This window comes from Trichomonascus vanleenenianus, assembly GCF_965637985.1.
Source record: "Trichomonascus vanleenenianus strain CLIB 3782 genome assembly, contig: TRVA0_071S, whole genome shotgun sequence".
NCBI classification, from domain to species: domain Eukaryota; kingdom Fungi; phylum Ascomycota; class Dipodascomycetes; order Dipodascales; family Trichomonascaceae; genus Blastobotrys; species Blastobotrys vanleenenianus.
This window is the reverse complement of record NW_027481816.1, coordinates 22,908-44,816: the sequence shown is the minus strand read 5'-3', so window position 1 is coordinate 44,816 and position 21,909 is coordinate 22,908. Positions and strand designations below refer to the sequence as shown.

Sequence of the window (21,909 nt, the reverse complement as noted above, 5' to 3'; positions counted from 1 at the left end):
CTACCCGTTCTACCCGTTCTACCCGTTCTACCCGTTCTACCCGTTCTACCCGTTCTACCCGTTCTACCCGTTCTACCCGTTCTACCCGTTCTACCCGTTCTACCCGTTCTACCCGTTCTACCCGTTCTACCCGTTCTACCCGTTCTACCCGTTCGTTCTACCCGTTCGTTCTCTATTTCTAATCTCTAATTACAAATTTAAAAAAATAGTACACAACTCATGTACTACCAGGCTACCTGTTTCGGGGCAGGGGCCACATGATCCAGAAGATTCCACAGATATAGAAGCATTAGGGAAGCAATTACACCCATTCAAAGTGGTATACCAGAAAAGGTTCGCGGGTCAACAATTATTCAAGAAACAGAGCAATTTGGTACCAGAGGCATGTGTAGAAACCTATTAATTTTTGGGCACTCCAATAGCGACTATGTGGCTCCAGAGACCCATTTTACCACACGCCACTGAGATTTAAACCTACTTAACAGTCATCAACAGGCATCGTTTTATCGCGTAGTTTTATCAGCAAATCTCGAGGAGCAACGTCAGCGTTCAGGTAAAATAATATTGCGTAAGTAAACCAGATTGAACAGTACCAAAGGGTTACCCCAATCCGATACGTTACTTCCTTCGACACTCCCCTAGACCTATCCTTAGCAAGCTTATCCAACACCGCACTGGGTGCGGGGTTTTTGGTCTGTACTTTGCAATGATGAAGGTCCCGAACCCTCCCCTTTCACTCTACTGCAGCTGTGGTGGAGTTGACAATGTGTCCCACGCCCTCAGACGCTGCCCGGACTATGAGGCAACCCGCCACATACTTCGAGCAGTTTCCCCAGACTTAGATTATAAAGTCTTCCTTAACACCAAGGAAGGACTCTGCGCGGTCACTAAGTTCCTGGAAGCCAATCCACGCATCTTCTCTTAAGACGGTAAAATCTCCATGAGAGAGGTTAGCAAAGGTTTTCCTACCTGCCTGTATTTGACTGCACGCAATCAATTACACTACGTCAAGAAGGTTTTCCCTCATGCTATCAGCGGTCTACCGCTGAAGAAATCGACCCCGTCTACCTTTACTGGATATTGTTATATTATATTAGAAACCTCATGTACCTCGATTAGTCCTCCTTCGCCCTAGGCAACGGACTTTAATCAAGATTATTATTATTACCAAAGGGTTAGACGAAAATAATAGTAATTGGTGACAGGTTGAATGGCCATGGAATGGATACGATAGTAAGTTGAAGAATGAAGATCGGCTAAGCAGAAAAAGCTTCCGAAGCTTAATCGAACGCAGATAGCGGGAAATAGGTACGAAATTTTCGAGAGATAGAAGCGAGAAGCGGAAAGTACTATGAAATTGATCAGATGCTTTTTGTTGTTATTATGCCATGATGTCATGCGCGCGGCAGAACGGTCTTATTACAGGAAGAATTTAATTGATACACAGAAATCGTGGAAAAACTCTCGGCATATCGTCTTTAGGGGCTCATGCTATAGCGCTGTGGCTTTCGGAACAAATTTCCTGTTGGTAGAAAAGCCTTTTCATCGCCACAATTAAAAAATTTGAAGGAATGAAAATTTACTGCAAAAAATTCATGATTCACTCATAAAGGCCGTAGACAGTATTGGCGACTGAGATGAGGAGCCATCGGTTAATGGAACTCTTTTACTGCGGCTTGCGGAATCCAGACCCTTGTTGGTGCATCGGTACTTTAAAGTGAAGATAATTTTAAGGTGATGAGTTTTCCCAGACTGAAAAGTACGCAACAGTGATTAGATTTAGGATCAGGCTAGATGATACGCTTTCATGAAGGTAATGTTGAGCTGCCAGACTCTGGATAGGAGGATCGCTAATTACCTCAGAGGAAGAGTTGGTAGAGTTCTCGTTGGTACACATAGTTTATGGTACACAGCACACAGTATATTGTGTGGGGCTCGCCTGCTGTTCCGTTGGGCCATTGGTGTTCGTGTCCTCCTGGTTAGGAGCTGGTCGCTTCCTCGGGGCGCGTACTTAAATACCTCGCGGATACGGTTATTGACACAATATGATGTCGCTTGAAGTAGGCATAATCCTCAGCAGTTTTGAAGAATGTCTCCACTGTTCGTTGCACCGCGTATGGGTCACCCTTGAAGGTCATATTGACGGGATCACTGGCGAACTTAAGGCGGTTGTACTTAAGGCGGTTGTACTTTTCAATTTCCTCACTGAATTTTTCCATCGTGAACTTGGTGGGAACTCACGGGACGACTGCCGGGAATCTACGGCGAAATATCCAATTGCTTGAATCAATTCTTAAAGACCTTAAGTCCTTTCTCGAGGTAACTCTCTTTGACTCCTTAGACCACGTGGATCTTCAGGTTGTTGCTACCCGTTCGAGTGACTGCCTTGCGACAACCGCTGCCATATTAATGATGGTAATAACTTCCTTGGCATCGAGGAGGTCTCTTGCTCAAGTGGTTGAAGATATACCGCTCTTGAGGTAGCACTAGGCTTGTTGGTCGTTTAAGCGTTAGCTTTGGGCGCGGGGTATCAGGGCGACTCGCCCCTCGCTTGTTAGCTTCTGTGAGCGCCTTGGCTAGGGCGCTCTGTTGTCGTTCATTTCTTTTTCTACCTGAGACAATCTCGATTCGATATGGCTAGCGCGCCGTACTTAGCCGTGTTGGTCCATTTAGTCGATTTGGTCTCCTTATCTTTGCAGGTATCCTCGATAAACTTGAGGTAACCCGCAGCAGAGACTGATTGTTCTTTTTCTGCGGTAAATTCAGCCTTAACAGTTTGGGCGTGGCGTTTCGACGAGGCAGCCTTAACAGTTTGGGCGTGGCGTTTCGCCTCGTCGTTTACCGCCATGACCTCTCGCCATGTGTCTGGCAATCGGCTCACCTCAATCAGGTATTCCTTCCTGGCGAGCCCGAGCTCGTCATGCTCCTCAGCGTACTCCGCGACCTTGGTAAGAGCGGAATTGTTGCAGTTCACTTCCGTAATGAGGTTGTTGCACTTATTGCCCAACTTGTCAATTTGGCCCTGATGGTCCTTTATGTCCGCTTCATTTCGTTCAACCAGCGGTACCAGAGGAAGGACGCACTGAGTGAGCTCCTTTCAGTGCGCTTGCAACTTAAGGTACGCCTTGGCAAGTTTGTCGAAGTTCAATTGATGGAGGTTGATCAAGGTTGCTCGGCGAGCGCTGGTACGTTTATCAAGTACTTTTGCCCTTTCGGCCTCGTCGGCGTCAGTCATCACTTCCTCAAGCGTGTGGAAGAAGTCTCTTGCGAGCGCGTTGGGAGGCTTGAGTCCAGCGCCCATGCCGTCAGCGACGCTGGGTCGCCTGGTGGCGCCGAGGAGGTCATTGAGGGTGGTCCTAAGCGAAGCTAGGAGCAGCGACGGTTGAGAAATCACGACGGCGTAGAGGAAGTAAGTTCTTCGTGACTTGCAAAAAAGTTATTCCCCCATACTGGTTGCTTTTTTTTGTATATTATCAGAATCCATTATACTCATAATAATACTGCATTACGATCATTACAACTTCCCATATAATACTCTGAGATAAACATCATGTCTCTGTCTCATCGTGTCTCGATCTCATCGCGTCTCGTTCGCGTCCTCGCGTCTCGCGTTCCTCGCAGCCTCATATCGTGCGGCGCACAGAAGCCTCATGGTCTGCGGCTTTTTAAGCCGCACCAATCCGCACAGTCTTCAAACCTCGAAATCTCAAAACTGATATCAAATGACTTGTCGTGACTGCTTGAATAACTTATGAATACTCGTTAGCATAGCAAAGCTTGGTTTTTTGGTTTTTTTTGGTTTTTTTTTCATTTCTCGCACATTCAAAGGAATCTGTTCCCTCTTTCAACTTATGTCCACCATCGCTTATTTTATTGCTTTGCCCTTTTTTGGTTTGGTTTTCTTGATTTGGTTTTTTTTTCGTTTTTATTTTTGCTTTTTTGTTTTTTGCTTTTTGTTTTTTATTTTAAAAAAAAAAAAACAAATTGTCGCACAATCAAAACAATCCCATATTCCATCTTTCACCTAATGTCCTCCGTCCCTTATTTTTCTCTCTTTTTTTGAAACGAATAATGAAAATAATCACAAAAACTTAGAAATCAATCTTTTCTTCCGAAGTCCCGTCTCCGCCATATGGTTCTACATGCGTTTCCATATTTCTTCATTCGTAGCTGGTAGTATCTTAAGCTTTTTGCCATTTTGCTGAGAATGTGAACTTTCCGACACATGAGACTGAATAAGCCAGTGTCCATTGAGCCGTCATGATGATGTCTTGGATAACCGTGGGTATTATGCGTAGGTCCATTGATTGTCATAGGCCCTTGACTTTCAGGAAATTGAAAGGTAGAACTAATTATGCGCACGGAAAAAAAGCAAGATTATTATTATTACGCACACGTCATGACTATTTATTAATATAATCTTTCAGGCTCCATTCCGTGACAGCGGATGTTTTGTTCTTGGCAACTAATAACAACACCCCTTCTGTTGCTTTTATTTCGATATTTTTATAACAGCTATGGCGCAACATAAGGAGCTATTGTGCTTATAGTGTAAAAAATAAAAAAATTATTTTGGTAATGCTTTTGCTCAAGAGGCTTAACGTATTCTATGAATAAATATTGTACTGGTACTGCTGAGTCTCCATATTTTTTCCTCGCCCAATTTTAATAATCCAGCATCCTTTAAACTGGTTTGTTTTAAGACGATATGCCGGTAGGGACATATTTCAGAACAGCAGAATATACAATACAATTATTAGCGGGAGAAAAGTCACTTGACTCACTTGACCGAATGTCTGTTACGCCAAGGAATTATGTATAGAGACTCCGCAGTGATAATTTCTCAAAAAGCCAGTTTACAATTTTTAAACGTAAATACGTGTTGGATGCAGTAGTTCTGTGGTTAGTCCAATTGCAGCACTGTTGGTGCCGCAGCAAATCGCAATATGCAGTCATAGCGTATGAGCTGGATGGATTACATTTATTATGCACCAGTCACAAAAGTCAGTTGACATCAGCTCATCTCAAAGTATTATATGGGAAGTTGTAATGATAGTAACGTATTATTATGGGTATAATAGATTCTGATAATATAAAAAAAATTATTTAACTGTAGACCACCAAAGAAACAAAACGAAACAGGCATAATTCAGAATGCATCAATTATTGCATAAATAGTACAATCTAAAGACTCTGGATTAATGTAACGCTCCTGTTCACCGCTTAAAAATTTGTCCGGCGGAAATCAGCCCATCTTTAATTGGCAGTGATTTAATTGAGCCAAAAAAAATTAAAATGAAGGTGGAGCCCCATTAAAGTCGTTAGGTTCTTGACACTTCACACACTTTTCACTGACCAACTTTACACCCAAACCATTTACGCCACAAGCGGCCCCAGTATTTTTTTTATATTATCAGAATCTATTATACTCATAATACCAGTAAAGATGTTAAAACAAAGCCGGAAAGAAACATTTCAAGCCAAATTGTTTTGCGTTCGGATCTGATGTATTTCGAAAAAAACTGTATCCCCCTCAAAATGGCTTCTTCACGTGTTCAAAATTCAAGGACCCAGAGGCATAATAATAATAATAATAAAAATCTATTTGCGTCTTGTTGAGGCCTTAGGCCAGAGACATCACTTAAATACTTGAACATATAATCTTTCAAAATATAATAAATCCATTCCATATCAATTGGGTCCCTTTGCTGTACCGCATTTGCGTCGTGAGGATTGTTTACCCCCCGAGGGTCCGGGAAACAGTTCTCTTAGGAGATTAAAAACCGACACCCTTCAACTCTGGGATTGACGGTGTGCACTAGCGGGTTAGTCCGCTCTTGGGCGATGGCCCTCTTGGAGAAATTGGGCCAGTCTTTCGAGTCCTTCTTTCGTGCCGAGAAGTGTCGGCAGGTCAAATGTGTCGCTTACCTCTTGTAGGAGGGGCCTTTGTGCCTCATATAGGGGGCACTGGGCGAGAATGTGGTGAAGTGTTTCCAAATGGCCACACTCACAAAAGATTTGGGCCTCTTTCACGCGGAACCGGCGAAACCAATCGCCGATTAGTGCGTGTCCCGAACGAAATTGAACCAGCCGGCTAAGTACGTAGCGACTGCAACCCGATAAGTACTTGGCCAGCTGCAAAGCGCGCAGCTTAATGGTGCACTTTGTTGACGCAACTTGATTAAACCATCTCCCTGTGACCGCACGGTCGGCGTCGTCCTGCCCATCTTATTGCCCAAATCCTGCCTAGCTGGTCCAAAGCCATTACTGTATCCCAGGTCCCATAGCCGCCATACCAAAACAAATTCTTCCTTTCGTTGCTTTGGGGAAGCATCATTAGCATCAAGAATTGCCGTCGGATCTGTGAAAAACAGCTAGTACTTCTATTGCAACAAATCCACAGGTGAATGATTACATATTGTGACTTTTCTGTGGCCCAACATGATGTGCAATGGCGCCGTTTAATTTTCGATTTCTCTCTTACAACATAATTCATTAATTATAAGTTTCCATACACACCAGTATCGTAACAATTTAAAGATAAAACAAGAATGAGCAAAGAAATAACCACAAGAATAATCAATGGGTTGGCAGAACGGCCAGTCTCAAGGTTACTTGAGTCATACCATGGAATGCTGATAGTGTCAGAGATACTTCCCGTGAGGATATTGTCAACGTTGCGCACCATAATGCACCAGTCACAAAAGTCAGTTGACATAAGCTCATCTCAGAGTATTATATGGGAAGTTGTAATGATATTAACGTATTATGAGTATAATATTATTATTATAGAGTACAGTTCATATTTGAGATCATATTAGCATTGGATAGGAAGAAACCATAATTATACCATCCGTTATTTGAATAAGAGAACAGACGGTGAAACAGAAATAATGAGAGAAATAATACAAAGGCAGCTCCATCAATAGTTATGGTGCAATTTCGTGAAGGAATTCAATGATCGCATCGACCATTTGTTGAAGTCCCGGGTCCTCAAGAGGATAATGGCCTGCATTTTCAAGCATCACGGTCTTAACTGGCACCTTTCTGATACGTGACAGAATCAGTTCGCTGAGGTGCAGAGGCGTCCATCTATCTTGAGCAGGCTGCGTAAGAAGAATTGGACAGACATCAAAGTCCTCTGGTTCAAGGGCTGGTCTGTATGCCGAGTACGATGACAAGAAGTGCATCGAAGCCCAAGAACCGGCAGAAGATCGATCAGCTAGGAAAACCTTCAAAGCATCTGGGTTGTTTACCAAAGTGGACATCTTGCTCGCGAGCGACATTGGAAGGGATAGGGACCTCAAAAGCGGAATGTCACTGAGCTTTGCCAGAGGTATCCCAACCCTGCTCATGAAAAAATTCCTAAAGTTGTTACTCTTTTTTGCGACAGCCTTTTCCCACAGCCAATGATGCCCATAGGTCAAGTGTGCGACACCTGGTTGCCCCCGCCTAGTGAGCAGGACTACTTGATCGCTGCTATGCACTGCATTAAAGAACTGGCTGGATTATATGTAACAGATCCGGTCAGTCTCTCGCGCGAACACTTCTGGGAGCGTGGGCGCGTGACTCCATTTGCACCTTGTAATGGATATATATCTAGTTGCAATCGACTGCAGCGCATTGCCACAGTTGGGCGCCGTGACAAGGTTATATCGGAGATAGTGCAGAAAGCTTCTTCTCATGCGGCTGTCGTTTTCGGGGGTGAGCTTTCCCTAGTTCCTCAGCACCAATGTATAACTACGGGAACTACACGAATCGGCACCATCTACCCAACCAGTGCCAGGGCGACTATCGACACTTGCATTCGATCAGCAACGGCCGGAATTGCCATTATTGCGGCTGGGATTGCAGTCAGCGCAAGAAAATGAGGAAATACAGTTGTAATTTGCTCAGTATTTTAAGACCGCTAATCGATCTACGGCGGGCTTGTTTCCTATCTAGTTAGAACAGGTTGAGTAATCTCGAATGCAGGACTATGCTTGCTACAACGCTTGGCACAATAGCTTGATATGTGCCGAATAAGATTTAGTCGTATCGCCTAGCACGTATTCTTTGGCATATTTTTTCCTGGAAGGCAGGTTCAGCAAAGAGGAACCCATTATTTTCGTGTCATATCCTTCCATGATGATTGCCAAAGATAAAAACATATACCATGTTATAACGACCCTATCCCTAGAATAGGTAGCTTTAAGGTTCCAACCTTATTTTTAGCTCTCGCTTGCGCTCGCGCATTGGCGGGCCTTGGGTATATTTAAACCCACCGGTAACCTAATTGTCGTTCTCCATCTTTTCGCTTAATCTGTCATTGGTGAGTATCCTTTGAGATGCTCGAGCCAGGCTAATGTCATTCAAGTAAGCTCTAAGCTGAACGAGTAACGCACCCTGGTGCAATTACGGCGGAGTCCTTTGGGCCAGGTGCCCTCTGGATTCCGCCTCTTTTACGGTTCGTTGGCGGCTGACTAAGCATTTAGTCATTACCGTTGACCGGGCCGGTTCCCGATAGTCGCCGGGGTCGAAGGGTCGTTACAATGTAATTGCCTTGGCGTATAATCGGAGGGATGGCAGAAGGACGAATTCACGTTCACGGCCGGGCCCCGTCCAAAAGCGCGTCTCCTGGGATTATGGCGCCTCAATATGAAAAAGGTTATTCTAGATTAATGTGTTCAATAATGTGAGCAGCGCGAGTCGTTTTGTCAAAAAACTAACCATAATATTTACGTACGCGGCTTTCTCTGTGTCTTACATAGTGTAGCGAAAGCAGAAAAGGTCAGGAAACGAATAAAACTGATGCGGAATTGTGGAGTTGAGAGTCGATGCGAAGCCGTTCGGTGATCGGCTCGTATGTAATACGTATGCGCGCGACTTTTGTCTCATTTGCTCATGCATACTACTGACCGAAAAGGGAATTGATCTGCAGGGGTAGTTAGCAAGCCGTTGAATAAAGCTGATCGGCGGCCGGCTGGAGAAGAAGGGGGAGATCGCTTATAAGAGCTATGAGCTATGAGGACAGTATTATTTATGCGTTTATTTTGTTACAACTTTTTCAAACTTACATTCTAACCGATCATGCCACCACACCTAGTCCGATATCACGAGCCCAAGTGGTGGGAAGAAGCAGTGGTGTATGAGAGTTACGTCTCGAGTTCATAGAACTCCAACAATTATGCAGTCAGCGGCATCCCCGGAATTATTTCTAAGCTTGACTACCTTTAATACCTAAGGGTAGATGTCCTTTGGAGCAGCCTGAATTACCAGAACCCGCCACGCGCGCGATGTGGGAACGGCTGTGTAGGAGGTAAGGTTAAATAGACCCAGCGACCGCAAATGCGCAAGCGCAAACGAAAGCCAAATTAAGGCACAAGCAATTAAAGCTACCTATTCGAGGGATAGGGTCCTCGTTACACACCTATATATATATATGTGAGCATACGGTATCTGAACACGCAATCGAAATTGTATCTGGGGCCCATCCCGACCGTGCAGCCTTGCTAAGCAGTATAGAAAAAGAGCACTACCTGTGATAAGAACACACGAAAAGATGCAAGACCTTAAAGAGGCTTTTCAACTATTTCGACGAGCTGTAGCTCTCACCTCCATAGACGATCCTGGGACTGCAGCTGGGCTAGACCACTTAAGAAACAAGTTCAATCTGCGGTATGAACACACGGGAAAAAGAGAAGATCTTGAAGAAGCTATTCAACTGTCTCACCGAGCAGTCGAACTCACGCCTCCAAACCATGCTGACCTCGCACAGCGGCTGTATGACTTCGGAGCCATGTTTGGTTGGCCTTATGGCCGCACGGGAAAGATGAAAGATCTCGAAAAGGCTTTTCAGGGCATAAGGTTCTTTGTTGATCTGAATGACTTTGAGGCTCTTCTTGACGATCGAATTGACACGTTTCTAACCATCACTGGGTCATCCCAAGATGCGTTTGCAAATTCAGCAGCCTGCTACGTCAGGTGGCATTGGGGCCAAAGAGGCATAGACATCCTCAACTGGTTGCCAAAGTTCTTATTGGCCGCTCGAAGCTCCAATCCCAGTAAGTATTCACCATAGTTGTAAGTGGCGTGGCGTGGAACTGTTCTAACAGTAATTATAGCTCATCCATTGCTCGTATACGGGGAAGATGACGATACTGAGACGACATGTATCGAACTTCAGGGCAGTCTGGACAATCAATCTAGTACACCTTTGCCTAAACGTGATGTTGTGATCCGAGTTCGGTGGATCGAGGGTAGCATCAGAAATTACTTCATTTTAGTTGCAGCCGTCGCATCGCAACTTGCTTGGATCGTAGCGGCCTTCAAAGAACCTCCAGAAGACAATATCTTGTTCTCCAGCGCCAAGATCGAAGGTCCTTTAACCCACTTTCCGAATGATGAAGACAATAGTTCAATCTTCCGGATTAAATGCGAGGATGCTCAAGACGTGGGTCCGAAAAATAAAAAAGACAGCACATGTTGGCATAAACTTTTCGCCGGGTTAACTGTTGCCGTTGGCTTCCGTATTCCTGAGCGTCCGCGCGGAATGCGTGGGTTGGAGCTGCCATTCTCCGTCATGGCTACTTTCGCCCACTGCAATTATTCTGTCGAATACAAAGGTGGGTATGTCCTTAAAGGGTGGTATAATGCACTTTTCCCAGTCCGCATCAAATGGGGTAAGGGAGCCTCAATGCCACCTTCCGCTGTGCAATGGCACCTCTTTACTACTGAAAGATATCGGCTCCATATGGAAGAAGCTAAAATGACGCCACCAAGGCTTCGTCCCGTTAGAACCAAGCTGTCTGATGGCGAATTTTTTGAGGCAACTGCTCAATGCAAACGGCACTTCTTGGGTTCGTATGAGGACTCGAGGTTTAGCATCTGTACCAACGCTTCAAGAGCAGACAAGATAAATGATCGTCTGAAACAGATGCGCCTCGGTAGGCGTGTAGAATGGACTAGAGGTATCAATTTCTCCGCAGGTGGGGGCCCGCCAGGTGCATCATTTGGTGTAACAACAAGCATCCGATTTCGAACACTGCAGGAGAATCTGAGACGTATCCGCGGTACTGTTATCGAGGTGACAAAAGCCATTTCCACCATATTGTTTAAAGTCCAAACGAGGATCGCGTGGATGTTATTTCAGCTCTGTGTTGTGATCTATTTGATCCATGCGCGGATAAAGAAACGGTTTCAAAATGCTTGTCAAATATCCCGATTTTCATGATATAAGCGAGGATGACAAACTCCTTGAACGAGCTCCTGAACCAACAGGTTGCAGGAGATGATGACTTGGGGAAGGGTTTTAAATAAGTTTGGCAACGTCCTCGACCAGCTGGAGGACGATAAAGACCTGAAACCGAAGTGAGGATTATTAAGATTGACGACAACGCGGGTGGCTGGCGTATGATTCGCGCTCATTTGGCAACTATGCCCGAAAACCTACTTGATTCCGCCTTGGCAACCGCTATAAACATCAAGTCCGGCGGCAACTGGCCGCAGGTATTAAAAGAGCAACTGGATGGACTTGCTGGTGCCAAATGGCCCATATAGAGTCGTCACTCGTTTGTGTGACAGTCTTATCCCGCAGCCAATGATGCCCATAGGTCAAGTGTGCGAAACTTGCTTTCCTCCACCTGGTAAGCAGGACTACTTGATCGCTGCTATGCACTGCGTCAGAGTTTATACGGACGGTCGAGCTCTCCCGCAAACACCGCTGAGAGCGTGGACGTGTGACTCCATTTGCACGTTGTTATGCTTACACATCTAGTTGCAATCATCTGCAGCGCATTCCCAAAACTGGGCGCCGTGACGAAAATATATCTGGATTGGTGTGAAGAGCTTCTTCTCGTGCAGCCGTTGTTTTCGCACTAACTTTACCGGTGAGTTGAGTGGTTCGCGGTAGCCTCTCCCAAGCTGCGTAGAGGGTTGTCATCTGCATGCGATAAATGATTCTGGCTGCCTTGAGCTGCCGTAATTGCGCCTGCCTATGCTCGATTGGCATGATTCCACTCTCAATACGTAAAGTCCTCTGTGACATGAAGCGGACTATTTCTATGATCTTCTCGTTCTGAAGTGTTTGCAGCTTCTTCCTCTGGTCGACATAACAATTGTCGCCCCTGATTTCAAAGAATGTCAGCTCTTCATAGTATGTTAAGGTAAATTCACGATCTTCTGATCATTACAATATCATATCGTGGTACATCAATATGCATATAAGCTCCCTATGTACCGGTAATAATATAGATCTGTAAAGAAAAAATAATGATATCATGTTGCATCGGCAAGCATTGCATCAATATCTAAACCAAAACGCACCAGCGCGTATTTCCCTAAAAAGAAAATATTTACCGGTGATATACCAAAGTAAGTTATCCTATTTTGCATTATTTTGGGTGCAACGCGGAGCCTCAAGCGGAAAAATTACATTTCACTTTTCTTTTCACTATGGAGAGAGCATACCGCATTGAAGTGAGTGATTATGGTATTACATGTATTATGATTCTGATGCCATGTTAATGCACTCCGCTATTGCATTTTACCTCATTGTTGATTTTTGCACGTTGCTTGGTTGAGGGGGCTGCCAGTTTAACTCAAGTTTTCTGCCAGGCATTAGGTATGTGACTACCTGTTATTGGAATGCCCAGATATAGGCCCCGGCTCCCAAAGCACATTCCATATGGCTCATTATCACCAAATTTTGTTCGCTAAGCTATGCTTTCATGATACAAGAACGTTCTTTAAAGCTGCCGTAAAGTGATGGATTAAAAACTCTACATACATGGGGTACTCCATCTTTGCAGGCAAAACCTAACCCTTTCATCCATCTCTATTTAAGCTTACAGCTCAACCGCTACAATGTGTTCTACTTCTCTTTTTTTTTCATAACTAGCTAGTTGACACAGTTCATTAGTAGTCCACTACCACTCTTTGTCAAATGACCAAGTTTCTGATCGAGGGTATAGCCCTATTGACTTCAATGGTTTGCGCAGCTGCCACGTAAGAGAACATGAATATGTACGAAAAAGTCGGTGGTTCAATCCCCACAATTGATGACGGCCAGGGCGAGATTGTTTATCAAGTCGCAAAGCTTTTCGATCATTTCGGCCTGAAGGGTCCAGTTGACGGGCTAGGCGGCAAGTATGTTTTTAAAAATTTAGAAGCGCAACAACCGGTTTTGCGAAATTACAACACAGCATTGGCAGAAGAAAGATATGACATCGCCATTGTTTTATACAATGTTCTTGTTACTGGTGGCGTAGTGACAAATGATCATGTGACACCGAATTCTATTCTACTAAAAGAATCGAGGGGAGCTATTCCACTGCCCAGTTTCATAAACGAGGGGCCGATTCCACAGGAAGTCTCAGATGTTTTTTATGCCTTCCAACAATCAACTCCTCTACATGAGCTATAGGTAGTAAATTTGAAATATGTACCTCATTCATGTTAACGGGTATTTAACATTAAGCAACCAGAGCCTTTCGGTCGATATGTCGTAGATAGAGAGATCATTACGGCTCCTACTCAGCTTGGACTTTTGAGCTTCGTAGACAGCTCAGTGGGCAAAAATATGATATAGGGTTCACAAATCAAAATGGCCACAGCTGCAGATTTTTTCAGCCCTACCACGCAGAACATGCGTGATCAATCGACAATTAGTGTACGTGTCCGAATAAAATTGGACGGGCCGGCTAAATACGTAGCGGCTACTAACCGTCAAGTACTTTGCCAGCTGGGCCGTGCAAGTCGTAACCTGGTTGAATCATTTCTTTGTGTGACTTTTATCAATTTACAGGCCCAGCTTATTAACCAGTGCAAGTGGCTGCTCAAGCTCAGCATTATCAGCAGTAGTGGCGTTTTGAGTACACTTCTTCTCGGCAGCAACGGTGGACAATTCCTAACCTCGTAACCGAAAAAAAAATAAGCGTCTTAGGAAACGACTGCTCGGAATAGAGCCATGACACCTGGCAAGTCTCACAGTTACCAGGGAACCTTTGAAGCAGAAGGAAAAATGCTTTAACATGCATGTCAAGCTCTCGGGATTTGATCTGTGTTTTACCGGCAATGCATATGTTACCGATAAAACTAATGATGCCACTTAGAGCTTCAATGCGTATAATCCAGCAACCAATATACCTGTCGGCACGACGTTCTGTTATGGTTCTGAGATAGTGGTCTCAATCGTTTGAAAAGCAAATGATACAGAGCGAGATATCGAAGCTCTACTCTTGGTTTTAGCGGGAGAGAAAGCAGAAAATGACCCACTTGAGAAATTCTGAAAATTGTATTCGGCCTATGTAAGTTCTTAGTAGTTTCCTCCGGCCTTCCCTCCATAATGACTGAAAGGCAAAACTTTTCACTTAGTACGTCCATTCAATAGATACATATGAAGTGAACTAATAATTGGATATTTAATGCGTTGTGGCAATTGATGCCTGCTTTCACAGCGTATATCAAATTGGACAAGGCATCTACATAATAATACAGTACATACCCAGTAATATTATGCGTTATGCCAAGCTAAAAAAGCAAGTTATGCATACGAACTCCACAGGGATGACGAAACATTTTGAAGCTTCGAATCCAGCATATGCTACGCGTTAACAAATTGCATACTACCGATCTTGCATTTAATCCCAACACTGTTGCTACGGCACTACATGCAATATGCAACCATCTCGGGAAAGCCGGGTAGATCACACATATTTAATGGTAGGCAACCTTAGAAACGGTATGAGGCACGTATTGTATAGTGTGGATCAGTTACCACATTGGTAGAATCGGAAGACTCTACATTAATGCAACGCTCCTCTCCAACGCTCTCGATCTCAAGTACCCGCCTTATCGCTTCCTTATTCGTCGCCTGCCCTGCTTAGGACAATGGCGGGAGATCGACTTTCAGCGCTCCCTTTCCCCCTATATCGGGGGAAGGAATGCGTTTTCTGCCATCGAGACCTTGATGGGCCACGTCTACTTTGTGTGCACTGTCGTCCATCAGCTGTGGAAGGTTGTCTCCTGCAAGGACTTCCGATTCATTGACATGTTTGTCTGGGCCGATTCGTCTCTAACATGGTCTCCATCATTCATGCTGTTCGCTACTCGATTCCAGAGTCTTTCAACTCTCCGGCCCACCATGAAGCTTTGATCGCACACACACACGCTGCCTCATGGCTGGTAGCCACCTGGAGTTTGAGCGGTTCTGGCTTTAGCCGTCCGCTTGCGCTCTCTGCTGTTTAGGCTCAGGGGTAGTTTTGTGGGGGGGGGGGGGGGTTGTTTTAGCCGTGCGCGGCTTTTCCCCTGACTTCTCCGTCGATGATATACCGGTTGGTATATTTTGAATTGTATTTTGAAAAATATATATAGAAAAAGGCTGAGAGACAAGTGAACCGTATCAAGCGACCGATAAGCGATACCTACGTATCAAGTGTACAGATGTTCAGGGCTTTGGCCTCTTATGGGCCCCCAGTAAATCTAGTACAGCAGCCCTTCCGTGGGGTGCGGTGGGGGTCCGTATCGGGCCGACAAGCCTAGCTGGCTGAGCTGACCGATGCAGTGTGCCTTTTATCTCGCAGGGATCGTCTATGAAAACAGCAGGGATTTAATTGAGTGGGACAATCGGATACCCACAGAGTAAGCAATACCATATGGAGCACCAAGAGAGGTGCAGTCGTTGGCAATTGAGTTGCTGAGCTGGAAACAAATTCGACTACAGGCCAAAGCAAATTTGTCTTACTGATGCTGTTGACTAATAAACATTCAGATTAGTTAATAAAATAGTCAATCTCATGGAGTTGATAAACGCATGAAGCTTAGTAATTTGGTCCAGGACAATATTTACTCTAGCGTGATATAGCCACATTCTACCCTGGAAATTTTAGTGGTTATATATACTTTTACGGGTTTGAATTTACAGCAGTTTACGAGGTCAGCACAGTGGTGGCCATGAGCAACTGATATACAAGCCAATCCCCTCATATATTCTGGCCGGCAATTACCAACGATCCGGCGGGTTCTCAATCCGGTCAGAATATCGAATGTTCGTCATTTTGATACAGCCTTCATTAACAGCAGCAGTAAGGCCCTTTCCAAAGTAGGTGTAACCCCTAGCTTTCAACACTGTACCATCGACGTACAGTGTCAAAACTGATCCATCGGCCACGAGCTTGAGGTTGTATTCCTTGTTCGGCTCAAGGTGGAGAGGTCGGTCCAGGCCGTTAGCCAGCATCCGCAACCAAGGAAAGTTAGGATTGCAATCAAACCGGAGCTGTTGATCCACCATTGAAAAGAGAAATTCATAAGATTCATCGGTTTCAAAGTTTTTCCGAAGTCTCAAAGAGAAGTCACGCGTTTCAGGGGTAAAAGTCACATTGGCTTCCAACTTGAAAGTATTTGCCGTTTCATTTATGACTTCAGACTCTTTCCGTCCATACTTAGAGCTGACCTCAATGTCCTTTACAGGCTTGGCTGGTGCAAATGACTGCCAAAGACTGTCGACAACCTTTACTCCAAGGGTGCCGTCATCACGTTGATAAACTTCGTGGGGGACAAAGGTTCCAGCCCATTGGAAAGACTTAGCGTCATCTTCATCTTCTCTGCTCGCTACCCATCCGAACAAAACTCTCCTTTCACCGTCAAATGCGGTTCTGGCGGCATAATACGATCGTCCATCGAATGCATCATCAGCAGGAGTAATCCAGGGTCCATCAATCGATCGACTCATCACATATCTAGTTTTGCATTGCTCGCTGTACTCGGTATAAACCAAGTACCACCAATCTCCCATCTTAAAAACATCAGGCATCTCAATCATGGTAAACCTGTTGGACACCCAAAAGTCTCCCTGGAATTCCCAGTCTTCCAAATTCTTGGAGGTGAAATAGACGAGTCGACCAGTCTGACGAGTCTTAGGGCCCTCAAGCCGGGATCCAAGAAGTAAGAGGTACTCGTTCTTCTCCTCACTCCAGATCACCCAAGGATCTCGCCAGTCGGCATTATCGTATCCTTTCTGGGGAACCAGTGCTGGGAGCTTGTCTGACTTGGTCCAAGTCTTGAAATCATCACTGTACGCATACAACAGAACTTGAGAAGTCTTTCCCTGCTTTTCCCAGATTCGATTGTGTCCAGTATAGAAGGCATGCACTTTACCCTTTGCCTCGAACACACATCCGGAATAAATGAATTGATCTCTATCGTTATCGGTACCCTTCTTGATAGAATCACCACAGTCTGTGTAATGGACAAAATCTTTGGTAGTTGCTAAAGACCATCCAAATGGGTAAGTAATTGGGCCCTCGCGACGGTCATCTCTCATGTCATAGAGGTAAAAGGTCCCATCCTTTCCGTAAGGCATTATATCGCCCACCCAGACGCCTTTGGGCTGATAATACAGATTGTGAATCAACTTCTTGTCGGACATTGCTACGAACGGTCGTAGTTAATGACATCTGTGCGGCCTGGCTTATTTATATCATTTTCTTTGGCGTAATTCAATGTTTCTGGGCGGTGGATGCCCCACACTACGGCTTTCGATGACACCGACGATCCCCGAATGAGTCTCGGGGGACGTCGGCGCGGGACATCGGCCCGAGATAATGCAGGGACGCTAGGATAGCACCCGCGTGGTACAACAGCATCGGCACATTCATTCATTCAAATATTGAAGCTTAAGAATGTTGGGCCATGGCAGAGGCTGTTTGCAGAAAACGACGCCTTCATCGAAATTACCCCAGTTTCTACTAATTCGCTTAATTTCTGTTTGAAGAGAGTAAAAGAAGTTTAGTATGTAAACTCTTGCTAGACTGCAATCAATGATTTGAACGCAAGTCTTGCTGCTCTCAAATCGACCATTCGGAGCAGACTTCACGACTAATTGGACTTTTATCTCTTCGTCATTGGTTTTTAATATCACTTCATATAGACTTAGGGTGTTCGAGACCAGCTGTTCACACGTTTCCGTGATAGAATTGTGGGGCAGAGCGCGGAGCCGCTATTTTTATTCAAACTTGGTTTGTTTCATGGGTTATTTCGTGTTATAGAAGCTACTCCGCTGACTGGTTCGCAAGGAAACCAGAGACGAAATGAGGACGAGGATTTGGTACAGGCTCAATTAGCAATGCACATGGCTAAGGTGGGATACTCCCACTGTACAAGTCATGTAAGATCATGGTGAAATACCTAATGCTAGGACTCGACTTAATCGATTCAAGAAAAGCAAAAGCTTGCTTAATACCAGATTCCAATTCCTCGGGTTTATCGTAAACAAGTGTAGTTCTCTGTGTCAGGCGTATAATTGTCGCTGTCATTGCAAAGATGCTTACAGCGTGAGGCCATATTAGAGGCAACTCCCATAGTCGAACACTTGTTCCACTAAGCATTAAGTTGACATATGCATCGATTACTATTTTAAATGCCTCTCGATGCTCCTGGTTTTGGCACTCTCCTGTCACTATTATGTCCATCACGCACGGCCAATACATCAGAATGACCGTAGCGAAGTATTGTGCTCTGATGATTGCTCGAGTACTATGTCCTGTATTGGTAATTTGCCTTTCCGACTTGTCAAATTTAATGGACTCAGGCAAACACAGATGCCACTCGTCTAGCTGGGATTGCAATTCTTTTGCAACAATGGGAGCAAAAGATGTCCTATTGCCGGTGTACGATTCTGAGTTATTGAACGTGTAGCACGTCCGGTCGATTATCTTCCTCACTCCAATTTCTGAAAGAAAATGGGGATCCGGCTCATCGATAGCAGATGAATCTGATTCTGGAGACCCTGCGCAATTATACGGTTCTTCACTCAGGGAAGGGAACTTTATATTGTTCGCATACGAAGATAGACCTGTATTGGCAAAATGAAGCGTACCAGCATATTCACTTTCCAAAATAAATAGTGCCCAAAACGCTCTCGTTTCGTATTCTTCGAAATCATAAATGTCGTCGCCGGATTTATCCAGTGATTTGTTCGCCAGTCGTATCTCGATCAGGTTTTGCATTTTAATACAACCTATCGAAACGTATTCTTGAGCCTTCATAGGCATAATCTTTAGTCCATAAAACATGCTGAGTAATATCAGACATTGTATTGACTTTAATGATGTCTCCTCTAATACACATCCAAGCATAGATAAAGCTTGCATGTGGAATTCTTCTGCCTGAAATGCCCCGATAGAATCATTCGCATTCAGACCACCAATAGCTAGGACCATAAGTAACAAAAACGAGTCTGGATTTCCAGCACGCATGGTACTTTGAAGTAAAGGTAGTTTGTCGGCGAAAATCTCTCTCTTATTCAGTATTGGATACCAGCTGTGCGAGTGACGAAAATATAATTGTACTAATTCATGAGGACTGTGACGAAATATTGCGACTGAACCATTGTTTTCATATGTCATGGCACTCTGTAACTCAAGAGAACGAGCATGTGTAGACAAGTTAAAGTCAATTTGAAATATGAGTGCCGCAAATTGGTTATCTTTGATCGTAAGGAAAGGAAATTCTGAGCAATCTTTCGCATGAGCAGACTCTGAAGAGGCGATAACTGACGACGGTTCTACCCCCATGCCAAGGTGCTTCTCAATAGCTCTAATCTTTGTGAGAATATTCTCGATATTAGATTCCATTGTTGGACCCTGTGGAGTCTCATATTTGCAAACACAACCGTTCTCCCGACAGAATGAGCACTTTGGCTGAGCTCCATCACATCTCGTCTTTCTTGCTCGACATACTTTGCAAGCAACCTTGCTCCGATTCTTGTTGTATGGAGCCATTCTCTCGTTTGCCCGACGGTCCCCGACTTCCGCTAAAACGAAATTGTACAGTTGGGACGGCCATCCCGGACCTCTAATGACCCTATCCGTAGATTACGTACCTCCTACGCAGCCCCACGTTCAGCAAGTTTTTCGCGGAGCGAAAACCGCCATCAGGCACGTTGCGGGCATTTCACGTAGCCATCCACCCGCACGCCCCAAAAGTGGAATAGCCTGTGGAAGAGATACATGTAATATACGGCAATCGGACGCTTCATATTACTTTTTTGTCCACGAAAAAAACAGAGGTTTTCTGTTATGTTTAGCTGTAACACAACTGGGAGTTGAGAAAAAACGTCTGTTTTTGCGAGGACAACAAAGTACATACCGGTATAAAGCGTCAGATTGCTGTGGACACGCCGTACTAAGCAGTTGCATATAAACTCCTCATTTACGGCATGTTCACAGTAATCGGACGGCCTAAATTGCTTTTTTGTTCAGAAAAATCCAGACATTTTCTAAAATGTCCAATTTGTTTATTAATCCATGAGGTGAACTCAAACGTATTAATCTACAAGGGGTATTCAAATCCAGGGGTAGGAGAGACACTGTGTCTCATTATTGTGCTGAAATTGCTTTCGGTGATAACATTGTAAGCAGATATGAGTGTACGTATGTCTCAGAGAGCCACCAGAGCGTTGGCCGATCATTATGTTCTGTTAAACCAATAGCCTCTTTTCTTTTATTTCTGGCTTCTTGGTTTGTTCTATTTGGTTTACGCGGTACGCCAATTGATGCCTTACACGAATTGTTTGTTCAACTTTCTGATGGTATTCTCTTGACCTAAGTCATGACAAGTCATGGCAACTACTTGATGAATCCATTAACACGTTATTTTTTAGTTGGTTAGAGAGTAGCTGGCTCAGGGGCGCTCGGGCAGCAACACTGGCGACCTTGCCTTCCCGCGCGGCGACCTGGAGCTTGAGGTTTTTGGTTATGCTGAGGCTGAGCTCAATTTTAGAGCCAGCAGTAACGCCCTTGAGGCCAAGCTCTGCAAGCTTCCTGCTTGGCTTGATGACCTTCTCTCGCAACTCCTCGTCCTCCTCATCATCGGACCAGTCAGACTCATCTTCGTCTTTTTTCTTCTCCTCCTTTGGAGCCTTCTCCTGAGTCTTGGTCCTCTAGATTACGCTTCTGAGTATTGCTCGCACCCATCCCTAGAGCACCCTTATATAAGTCTGACAATGGTACGTTGAGTATAAGGCCTATTCCTGCAGCCCAAGCAACAGTTATATAAACACTTTTTTTCAAAATTCCAGATTAATTTGCAAATGGCTGCCAGCATTATCGCAGTGTTTGTGCACCACAATGCTTTCGCGCTGCTCCCTCTAGCTGACCAGACTACGTCCCTTATACGTCGACACCAGCTAGGCCCAAACGCATAACCAAAACCAATAACTGTGAGCAAAATAAGTACAGCAGACAACATTAGAGTTTAAGTAAGCAGTAAGAACAATAAAAATTCAGAATAAAAGAATAAGAGGCTAATGTCAACAGCAAGAGCTATTTCCATTGAACGTTCGTAGCCAACCAAAGAAAGGGACCGATATTTAGAATGGGAGTTGGTTCTGCCACCCCAAATACTGGTCCCAGAAATACTATGGCAACAACGTACATGTAACATAGGTTGGAATTAAGCCAAGTTTTGAATGCTTATAATTCGGTCAATTCTTCTTCGATTTAAACGACAGTTAGTTTAATCAGTTTTCTACAGCACTATTTTATCTTTGTTGTGGTTATGGGGAAGTCTCATTTTTGTTGACAACTTACGGGGCGTTCGGTCCACTACTACCTGAGTATGACGTAATCCTGCATACGTAGGGATTTTTAAAGGCTCAGGGGGTTTTTCCGTCTTGAATCTCTTGTGACGCTACAATATAATATAGGATTGTCTTTAAATATAATGTATCACTTAAAACCACTCTTTAATTCATTTATAAGGAAGTTTGCTTGGTGTTACAATCGTGCATGACTTGATTCCTTATATACAGGTTGACTGCGTGGGAAAATGAAATGCCGTAACAACAGAACGCCGTGTGAAGACCTATAGGTGGTACCGGGTGCACATCATCTCCTTAATTTGAAATACAAGAAACCTTGTACAAGGCCAGAT

At 44.5% G+C, this 21,909-nt stretch overlaps 2 protein-coding genes and 2 pseudogenes across 4 annotated transcripts, besides 1 other annotated feature; 1 reads left to right on the top strand and 3 right to left on the bottom strand.

Annotated features, from left to right (window-relative positions):
- Nucleotides 1-5,768: 5,768 nt before the first annotated feature.
- Nucleotides 5,769-6,222: a mobile genetic element.
- TRVA0_071S00386 lies at nt 5,827-6,222 on the bottom strand (annotated as a pseudogene). Its single transcript has one exon. A coding segment is annotated over exon 1 (396 nt).
- A 3,220-nt stretch (nt 6,223-9,442) lies between these two features.
- TRVA0_071S00364 lies at nt 9,443-11,212 on the top strand (annotated as a pseudogene). The gene is made up of 2 exons: nt 9,443-10,043; nt 10,104-11,212. Coding segments are annotated over exons 1-2 (1,710 nt in total).
- Nucleotides 11,213-15,979: 4,767 nt separating this feature from the next.
- On the bottom strand, nt 15,980-17,404 carry TRVA0_071S00342 (uncharacterized protein; the record flags this gene model as incomplete). The annotated part of the gene is made up of 1 exon (XM_076687724.1): nt 15,980-17,404. One exon carries the CDS (start codon nt 17,402-17,404, stop codon nt 15,980-15,982), a length of 1,425 nt encoding a protein of 474 aa, XP_076538053.1.
- A 706-nt stretch (nt 17,405-18,110) lies between these two features.
- TRVA0_071S00320 (uncharacterized protein) lies at nt 18,111-19,757 on the bottom strand (the record flags this gene model as incomplete). Its single annotated transcript, XM_076687723.1, has 1 exon — nt 18,111-19,757. One exon carries the CDS (start codon nt 19,755-19,757, stop codon nt 18,111-18,113), a length of 1,647 nt encoding a protein of 548 aa, XP_076538052.1.
- Between the last annotated feature and the right edge of the window lie 2,152 nt (nt 19,758-21,909).